Below are 10324 nucleotides of genomic sequence, written 5' to 3' on the forward strand. Positions count from 1 at the left end.
GAAATTCTTGAGATCAGTGCTCCAAGTCCCACAGTGTGTTACAAATGCAATGGTACGGCTAGAGACTGGCATGATGAAAGTTGAAGCTAAGATCACCTTGCACTCTATTTTTCTCTGGTTAAAGATAAACCTAAACCCATGTGGCCTTGTGCCCTTAATCCTGACTGATGATTACCAATCTGAATGGCTGACCCATACTATTCGGAAAATTACATTACTAGGGTTTTCCCCCCAAGAGCTTTTGGATAGGGGTGGTGTTCAAGCTAAGCTAGTGCTCAGGCAGAGGATTGAAGACATCGAACGCCAACTGGACGTACAGGCGACCCCTGCCTTTTTAGCGCCATACAGTAGTAAATATATGGTTGCTCAAGCCCCATACTTATCCATTTTGGAGTCAAATAAACTTAGGAGGGCGTATACGCTGGCTAGATGCTCTGCTTTACCTTCTGCAGTTCTTGAGGGCAAATTCAAGAAAACTCCCCGAAATGAGAGGCTGTGCATGTATGCGTCTGGGGAGATAGAATCCCAGGAACACGTGTTCCTAAGATGTCCATTATATAACGAAGCTCGCACAAAACTTATTGGTCCTCTCTTGGTTGGCTCCTCGGATCGGGATAAGATAGAGAAATTGCTTATAAATTCTGATCATATAGCGCTACACCAGATAGCGAAATTTTGTTGTTTGGTTGTAAAAGCTCATCAGTGTTCAGGCAGCCACTTGGGTTAGGACTGTTTGTTTTTAATCTAATTGATCTTTTTATTCTTATTACTTAATTTTTTTAAGACTAAAATTCGGTCCTTTTTACACCGTATTTCTGGTTTTAGAGTTTAAAATGCTTGTATAATTTTACACAAATAGTTTTACCATCTGGATATTTTAGACATTGTAATCTATATGATAAATATTTGTAGGTATGGTTTTATATTGCTGGCTATGCGCTGTAATAAATTCAATTCATTCATTCATTCATATCAGATCACATTTCTCTCTGGGAGGTGCTGCTGCTCTCTTCTTTCCCCTGAACAGCTTCTCTCTTCAGAACAAATTTAGAGTCCAGCGGCACCTTTAGGACCATCAAAGGTTTATTCGGTTCGGTTCAATTAACCTTTGTTGGCAATGTACTTGAAAAAGGGTGCCTTGCACACGAAAGTTCATACCTTGAATAAACCTTTTATGCCAAAGGTTTATTCAAGGTATGAGCTTTCGTGTGCGAGGCACACTTTTCCAAATACACTGGAATGGCAGATGAGGTTCTAAACTTATAGGCAGGGGGGTAGTAACAAAAAATTAAACTCCCACCCACTCATACCTCTCTCATGTTAATTTGCTGTTAAATCCCTGCCTATAAGTTTAGAACCTCATCTGCCATTCCAGTGTATTTGGAAAAGTGTGCCTCGCACACGAAAGCTCATACCTTGAATAAACCTTTGTTGGTCTTAAAGGCACCACTGGACTCTAAATTTGTTCTACTGCTTCAGACCAACACGGCTGACCACCTGGATCTATTCTCTCTTCAGAGTTATGCCAGTGCAGCTGGGTACGATGGCTCCAGCAATAGCTTAGCCAGGAGGTAAGCCCCCAGGGCTGAACAGGATTATGGCCTTTGCTGTCCGTGGCTCAGACAGCATCGGCCGGCATCTTTCCCCACAGTACGACTATCCCATTCTTATTAATTTCTGTAGTGCTTTTCGTGGATTACAAAGCTCTTTTCTCAGCTTTGTAATCATGACGTGATTGAGGTTTTTTACTGCTTTACCCGTTAGGCTGCCATCTCAGGTTATGGGCCCTGTGACAGTATTCTCAAACACGGCGGCACTGCGCACCCCCCCCCCCCGAGAAAAGAATATTGAAACGTCTGTTCAGAAGATGCCTTATTTTATGTGTGTGATTTGAGAGCCAACTTAGTATGGTGATTAGAGTGTCAGATTAGGATCTGAGAGACCCAGGTTCAAATCCCCACACTCTGCTGTGGAAGTTTTCTTAGAACATAAGAACATAAGAGAAGCCAATGCTGGATCAGGCCAATGGCGCATCCAGTCCAACACTCTGTGTCACATAGTGGCCAAAAATACCAGGGGCCATCAGGAGGTCCAGCAGTGGGGCCAGGACACTAGAAGCCCTCCCACTGTCCCCCCCCCCCGAAGCACCATGGGCTCAGGGTGGGTTATGACATGAACATAAAACAATAAAATCAAGATAAAGCTATCTACGTAAAGTGCTTCATAGTGAAATAAGTCACCTGTGTCTTGCTCTGTCTCACGTGCTCGCATCTCGCTCCCAAACAGTGGCACCGGGTCGCCACGACCCAAGAGACAGATGGCTTCCAGGTCAAGCGCCCGGGCGACGTCAATGTGAAATGCACTCTGCTGCTCATGCTGGACCACCAGGTAACCAGGAAGAGGCTCCAGGGTAGGCCGGATACAACGCCCTGGTTTCTCGGGATCCCAGCCACTAACCAAAGAGACAGCTGAACTTGGGGAGGGGAGGAGGTCCGTTATTTCCTGGCCTCGACTCCACCACCTTGAAGTATGGTGAGGAGGGATATCTTTCTGTGTTCTGCCGTACAGAGCCACTATTCTTTAGCTTGTCTTCTGCACAGCATTCTGGTGTGCAAAAATTGGACCATCTTGCCTACAGGCAAGAAAAGGCAGAAAAGCAAGCCAAGAATGCTCAGAAAGATTATGAAAAAACACATACCATACTCACAGAGCTTAAGCTGAAGTTTGAGATCACTGAGCAGGAAAAGCAATCAATCACAGATGAACTCAAACAGTGTAAAGACAGCCTGAAGCTGCTACAAGAAAAAGGATACCGTAGACAATGGCCTTGGATGCCTGTGATGGCAGCTTTGGTAGTGGTGACAGCCATGGTGCTGTACCCAGGCCTAACCAGAGCTTCTCCATGAGAACTGTTGTTGAATCCATACACCGTCTGCTCTTTAGAAGCTGGCATCATTCACACACTGGGGGAAAACCAGATTTCATTCTCTTCCTTTTTACCTCTTAATACCACAGAGTTTGGCTTCCAAACAGCAGTACGGTCATTTGCTTTAAGCTGTACAAAACGTTTCTGTCTATAAAGAGGGGATAAGATTATTACTTAAAAAAAAATAAAAGGGGGGGGGGGAAGTGGGGGGGGCAGTACCTATGGAACCAGAACTCTTATTTCTAAAGTACTGGTCAGATCTAGATATACCAGAATCTGCGAAAGAATTAATAGCCTCATTATCGATTGCAGCAAAACGAAGAGACAAGGCAGGGCCTTCCATACATAAGTGGCATAACAAGATATGGAATCTATATATAATGGGGGGGGGGAATAACTGATCAAATAACTCAAAGTAATATGGATAGGGATATATATTCTAAATTTGTAGTAAAGTGGTTTCCTGAATTAGGTTATTTGGCTTCTCAAAATGTGGCCCTTAAAAATTGGTTCATATGAACTTGCTTAATATCTGACATTTAAAAAGGTTGTATGATATGTTTGGTAGTTGGTTGATTTAAACATGGGCATTATGATCCCCTTCTCTAATGCAATGTAATAGAAAAGTATTTTTGTATGACGTTCTGTGCATCTTAAATGTTCAGTATCTTAGTTATCACAAGGCTGCACGATACTGATATGTTCTTGTTTGGTATCTATGTTGTAATAAACTCAATGTTTAAAAAAAATAACGGGGGGGGGTTGAAGTTTGATGGTTGTCCATCTGAGATGGGTCCCCCCCTTCCACAGTTTACTCTCGTTAGCTACTCAAAAAGGTCCCATCGTAGTTGTTTTTGTTTTGGAAGGTGGGGGTGGGTTTCAGCGCTTGGCTTGAACAGCATTGCGTGTGCATTAACCAAGCGACATTGCCCTTGCAGCCCCCCCAATACAAGCTGGACCCCCGCCTGGCTCGCCTGCTGGGCGTTCACACCCAGACCCGTGCCAGCATCATGCAGGCCCTCTGGCTGTACATCAAACACAACAAACTTCAGGACAGCCACGAGAAGGAGTACATCAATTGCAACCGCTACTTCCGCCAGGTCAGTAAGCCGTGACGTTGGGCAAGGAACCACTGGCCTGTCAGGTGCCTTAAAAACCAGGACATTTCAGTCACGGGACCCCTGAGGATCAAGAAACCTTGCCTGGGTCCCCTTGGAGGTGCTTTTAGCTCAGACTCTTTGAGCCTGTTTTCTGGATGGGGCAAGGGATATCGTGCACCACTACTCACGGCCTCACTCCTCGGCTTCTCCCCCCCCCCCCAGATCTTCGGGTGCATCCGCATGCGATTCTCAGAGATCCCCATGAAGCTGGCAGGGCTGCTGCAGCACCCGGACCCCATTGTCATCAACCACATCATCAGGTAGGGCTGGCACGGCAAGGTTTGTGCGGGAGCGGATCTTGTCTGTCCGTCCTTGCCCGCGTGTACTCTCTTTACCCGTCCCCTCCTAATCCTTCATTGCCTGAAGGGTCCTTAATTGGTCTTCTGCAACCTCTGCGCTTCCTGGTGTCTCATCTGTGAAATGGGAATAATGTCAGTTTGCCTGACAGAAAATAGTTTGCGAAAGCCGAGTAACGGACCTATGAGGAATAGCATCAGGGTGAGGCAGGTCTCCTTCCCGGTCATCTAGGGGAAAAAATGGATTTTTTTGGGAAAAACTGGAAAAATGCAATATTAGTAATCTTTACCAATTGAAAGTCACTTTATTACTTTATTACTTTGAGAATATAAAATGCAGTCTGCATAAATTGGCTTGGCATAAAAGTATCATTTTTGATATATTAAAAGTAAATTTTATTCAGAAAATAATAAATTGAATTTACTTTTTAAAAATTTATTTTTTGTTACAAATGGAACAAGGTCCTGAAATGTAAAGAACACCTGAACTATGAGGAACCTGCTTTGCCAGTTTATGAGAGCAGTTAACCCCCCCACACCAATAAAAACTAAGAACATTATTTTATCTCCTCTAATTCTTCTACTTCTTCATAATATAAACAGCTGAGATAACAGAAGGAGATCTATCAACTATACCAAAAATATGAAGCCCACAAGCAAAAAGGAAACTGAAACCTTTTTTCTTCTCTTGTGACAATTGCACCCTCCTCAGAGGTGGCTCAAGTAGTTAAGACGCTGAACTTCAGGCTGTGAAAGGTCAGTAGTTCAGCAGTTCGAGACCCGGGTGCCGCATGACAGAGTGAGCTCCCGTCTCTAGTTCCAGCTTCTGCCAACCTAGCAGTTCGAAAGGAAGACATTGCAAGTAGATAAATAGGTACCACTTCGGTTCCGTGCGCCTTGGTTTTTAGTCATGCCGGCCACATGACCACGGAAACGTCTTTGGACAGCACTGGCTCTTCGGCTTTGTAACGGAGATGAGCACCGCAACCCTAGAGTCGGATTCGATTGGCTTTCGAGCAAGGGAACCTTTACCTTTACTTTTACTTTTACAGAGACAGAAATGCACCTTTCTCTTGCATCTGAGAAATGTATCTTCAGTATTTTCTCAGTGTTTGAATTGTATTCCAGCATTTGTTTATCCTCAGTGTACAAGAATTGCAATGATTTGATACTTTACATAGTCTTACATAAAAGTCTTCATGTTACATAGTTTTTAGAAATAATATTGGAGGATTAAATCTATGAACACCTTGTTATAAACATGTTATTTATAATTGTAAAAGGAAATTTCACATAATCTGTTGGGTTTGTTTTCCCCCCAATTTTTCTGGAAAAAAAGGCTTTGGAAAGACACATTCTCCCCCCCCCCCCCCCCCCCCCCCGGGGCCTTCCTATCTCTGGCTGGCCGTGAAGCTCACTGGGATGACCTTGGGCCAGACATTTTCAGGCAGCCCAACTTGACTCACAGGGTGGTTCCTGGGACAAAATGGAAGTGGGGAGGATGCTGTGCCCTGAGCTCCTTGGAGGAAGGGGTGGGATAAAAATGTGCAAAATAAGTAAGTTGTGTTGAAGCCATTCAGGACAGAGACATAAGATTCTAATCCTGGTCTTACTGTTTGCGGGATAGTGGTGAAGAAGCAGCTCCTAGCAAGGTATGTACTCTTGGCCCTCACCCCAGCCTCCTGTCCCCAAACTCTCCAGTGTGGATCCCAATGATCAGAAGAAGACTGCTTGCTATGACATCGATGTGGAAGTGGATGACCCCTTGAAGGCCCAAATGAGCAACTTCTTGGCCTCCACCACCAACCAGCAGGAAATTGCCTCCTTGGATGTCAAGGTACGGTCCTGCCAACCGTGGAGCAAGGACAAGACCCAAGCATGTGACCTTTCACAGCTTGGTGGACAATGCGGGGTGGGTGGCGGCTCATTCAGTGATTATTGCCGTGGCTTTCCTTTGGGTACGCAGTTCTCCTTGTCCTTTCGGGGGAACTTAGCGCTAGGGCAGGGTTCCCCAACATGGTGCCCGTGGACAACATTCCTGGTGCCCGCCAAGTGTTTTAGAAAGTAGGTGTGACCAGGTGGGGCTTCTGATCAGCCATTGGAGGTCTGATTCACTGTGCAGGTGTTTTTTTAAGTTGCTTTAGCAGCAGCTGCCACCACAACACCACAGGGATTTTCCCTGCATGACTGGAAGTAGACTGGAGGTGTGCAAGAAAATAATTTAAATAATATGTTCATTTTAAAAGGCACCTGTTAAACAGCGCTTCTGCCTGAAATGTCAGAGTTACTTATCAGCGTTATGTGTGACCTCACTCTGAGATTTTGTGGCTGACGAAGCCTTTTGTGGCCGCCATTTTGTAGTGGGTAGAGCCTCGTGTGCCTGCCAGTTTTGTGGTTGCACCCACCATGCAGTGTCAACATCCCACAGCTGTCCACAGGCTCGGAAAAGTTGGGGGGGGGGGCCTGCCCTAGCGCAGTCATCAGTCGTGGCTTCCAAAGCGAACTTCTGTGGTTCTGCGGCTGGGGGATGAGAGTCTTCCAAATTCAGGCTGGCCTTTGGGTATCCTGAGGATTTCAGATAGCAGAGCAGGCATCTGAGACTGGGAAATGTTACTCCCCTAGGAGGCCTTGCAAGCACAGATGGAACCACCTATCCAGCCTGGTGTCGAGTTCTGCAGTCTTGTGGTACCGAAACCTAAATTCTTAAACTGTAATGCAACTGAGCAAATGAAGCAAAATTGATGGCAGGTTATTGCATATTACATTGCACGTGCTATGCTTCCATTTTCTTCCTTGATCCAATTTTGTATAAACTGGGCATGTGTGTTGTTAGAGACTGGATGAGTAGTGGTCCTTTTTCTTGAACAGTGGATGGGATTTTGTTGTGCAAGAGCAGGGAACTAGGCACCTTGCTGTGGTGGACAGAAGCTCTAGGCACCGACTTCAGCTTTATAGTGTCCGGTTGAATTTAGACTATACAGGTCAGGATCCTGATGATCTTTTTACAATGGAAAATAAGATTAGTGTCTACTCCTTCATGATATAAACAGCTGAGAAAACAGAAAGAGAGCCATCAACTATACTAAAAAGATGAAGGCCACAAGCAAAAAGGAAATTGAAACCTTTTTCCTTCTCTTGTGACAATTGCACAATTGTGATGAGCCAGAAAATGAGAGGCTGGTGCTCCTTCAACACTTTCCGCCACCCCCCATGTCATCTTCCTGTGTTCCTCCACACACTGAATCCCGCAAAAAGCGGGGGGGGGGATGCATAATCACTGCATAATCAAGAATTTATGCTGCAAAAAAAGGAAACAAGTTAAGCATCCTTGAATCTCAGAACATAATTCTGTTGTACAGCTTGCCATATCTCAAAAGAGCTGGGTCAGGTTATTACATAGTGACTACATGTGTTGGGGGGGGGGGGGTATGAGTGTTCCCTGTATATCTGAAGAGGTAGTTCCCATTGTGGAACAGGGGAGGTCAGAGTTGCAGCAGTGTACAAAAGCAGGGCCTTTATCATTCTTTCTACAGCTGCTTCTTCCCTGATGGATTGCAAAGGATTAGCATGTTAGTCCGCTGTAGCGAAATAAAACAGAAGTCCAGTGGTACCATAAAGACTACTGGAGTTTATTAAGACACGAGCTTTGTGAGGCAGCGCCTGTTTCTAGGTGGTGACATAGAAAAGTTCACATGTTAATAAATGTCAGTAGTCTTTAAGGTGCTGCTGGACTCCGGGGGGGTTTCTCCTTCCCTGACCACAGATTCTCTGGTCGAAGCTGTCGCTTTACATCAGACGTTCCCAATCCCTGCCTTCCGTAACCCCAGTTATTTTCTCCCCTGGCCATCTGCTCCAGAGTATTCCACCCAGCTGAAAAGCCACTGGTTTTGTACAAAATGGCAGCTGTTGGAAAGAGAGAGAGAGATGCAAGTTCTGGGCTTCTTCACAGCCTTTGCTTGGGGACTTTGGGCTGAGCTGAACTTGGAGGGACGAAGCCCCCACAACGATAGCTCCATCTCGGCAGTAGGCAGCCGGGGCAGCAGGACCAACTTGCCAGGCTGGCTCTCCTGGTAGCCTTTCCGTTCCCCCACAGCACCTCCCTTTTAATTTCAGATCCACGAAACCATCGAGTCCATCAACCAGCTGAAGACCCAGCGAGATTTCATGCTGAGTTTCAGCAACAGCCCCCAGGATTTCATCCAGGAATGGATCAGATCTCAGCAGAGGGACTTGAAGGTAACTGCCACCAATGCTCCCTCTAAGCTGTGGAGTCTTGTGAGCAAAAATTATACGTTGTGAGCGACTGGCATTAAAGTTGTGAGTGAGCGATTTGGCTACTGCATAAATTAGTTCGCTCTGGAGCCATCCTTCCTGAGCCAAGACAAAAATCTGTGAGCTGGAGGCTAAAAAACTGTGAGCTAGCTCACACTAACTCAGCTTAGAGGAAACACTGACTGCCACTAAGTGGACTGTGGAGGAACCATGCTGGGGAGCACATGACAGAATTGTATATGTGGAGGCTACCTGGAGTTCCTCCTCCCCCTGTCCGGTGGCTCCTCCACAGATGGGCTGAGGCATCCAGTTGCCTTTCAGAACTGAGTCAAAGGAGGTAGGCCTGTGTATGTCGGGAGTGGACTGTCCAACTCTGTTTTTGAAAGCTTTGGCTTGGAAGTCTTCATGCTCGTTCAGTGACTGGCAGAGTTCTTCGTATGTATCCCACAGCAAGCGCGTCCCGTGCTGCCACTCCATTCCCTCTTTTACCACCCAAAAGTTTCTCAGCTCCTTAGCTTTTGGAGGCAGAGTAAAATCTGCAAAGTAAATTCATTTCCTCCGCTTGCATTATTTTCTCCTTTTGAATGAGGGTGAGAGGCAGGAAGTGCCACACAGAGACATGCCTGTGAGTTTCTGCAAGGCACCTGGTGAACTGCTGTTCAGATGTGCATAACTGGGCTAGACCAGCCTTGGCTTGATTGGATCCAGCCATGGTTTTGCCTGTGCTCCTCGTCCAGTGTGTTCTATACAGCCTCGCTGCCGTCTCCGCCTGTGTCAGATTTTGAGATGCCAGCAGCCAAGAAGCTTCACTTCCTCTGAGTGTGTTCTTTTCCCATTCCTGTTTTGCCCTAGATTATCACAGACGTGGTTGGGAACCCCGAAGAGGAGAGGCGCGCCGAGTTCTACCAGCAACCCTGGATGCAGGAGGCTGTTGGGAGACACATCTTTGCCAAGGTTTGGAGACTGACCTGACGCTGCCCCGATCCAAGATTTTTCCCAGGATTCCAGGTGGTGCAGCATCATTTCACCCTGACCGTTCCAGGGAGGGAGAGGAGAGTGTGAGAGAGTTCTGTTTCAAGGATATTAGCCTAGAGTACAAACTGGGGACCCCCATCTGGCTACTAGAAGAGGGGCTCCATAGATATGGGTTCTTCCCTGTTGCTTGTACTGGTTCTTAGCGGTTGCTCTCAGCCACTCAAGAGAGCCCAGTAATTAAGAACTTAAGAAGAGACCTGCTGGATCAGACCAGTGTCCATCTAATCCAGCATCCTGTTTCACACAGGGACCAACCAGTTCCTCTGGACAGCCAACAACAGGGTATGGAGGCAGAGGCCTTCCCCTGATGTGGCCTCCTGGCTCCGGGATTCAGAGAATTAGAGCCTCTGAATTGTAGAGGTTCCCCTCAGTCACCCTAGCTAGTAGCCATTAATAGACTGATCCTCCATGAATCTATCTAATCCCCCTTTAAAGCTATTTATTCCTGTGGCCATCACTACATCCTCTGGTAGCGAATCCCACATTTTAATCACTCCCTGTGTCAAGTAGTATTTCCTTTTGTTCATCCTGGACCAAGGCCCATCAGTTTCATGTGGATGCCCTTGAGTTCTAGTACTTTGGGAGAGGGAGAAAAATGCCTCTTTCTCAACTCCCCCCCCCCCAACCTTCCCTTT

The 10324-nt window shown here is 46.3% G+C and overlaps 1 protein-coding gene across 2 annotated transcripts in view; it reads left to right on the plus strand.

The window, feature by feature from the left end:
- Positions 1-9684, plus strand: part of SMARCD2 (SWI/SNF related, matrix associated, actin dependent regulator of chromatin, subfamily d, member 2) — a 42335-nt gene extending 32651 nt beyond the window's left edge. Inside the window, exons 7-12 of one of the 2 annotated variants that reach the window (XM_015429108.1) lie at positions 2287-2388; positions 3865-4026; positions 4249-4346; positions 6084-6219; positions 8496-8618; positions 9507-9684. In XM_015429108.1, coding sequence (XP_015284594.1) covers positions 2287-2388; positions 3865-4026; positions 4249-4346; positions 6084-6219; positions 8496-8618; positions 9507-9626 — 741 coding nt within the window. In that variant the 3' untranslated portion in view covers positions 9627-9684. The remainder of the gene's footprint in view (positions 1-2286; positions 2389-3864; positions 4027-4248; positions 4347-6083; positions 6220-8495; positions 8619-9506) is intronic. The other variant, XM_015429109.1, reaches the window with a different exon arrangement.
- The last annotated feature ends 640 nt before the right edge of the window (positions 9685-10324 follow it).

The sequence above is a fragment of the Gekko japonicus genome, unplaced genomic scaffold, assembly GCF_001447785.1.
Source record: "Gekko japonicus isolate JY-2015 unplaced genomic scaffold, Gekko_japonicus_V1.1 scaffold1978, whole genome shotgun sequence".
Lineage (NCBI taxonomy): Eukaryota > Metazoa > Chordata > Lepidosauria > Squamata > Gekkonidae > Gekko > Gekko japonicus.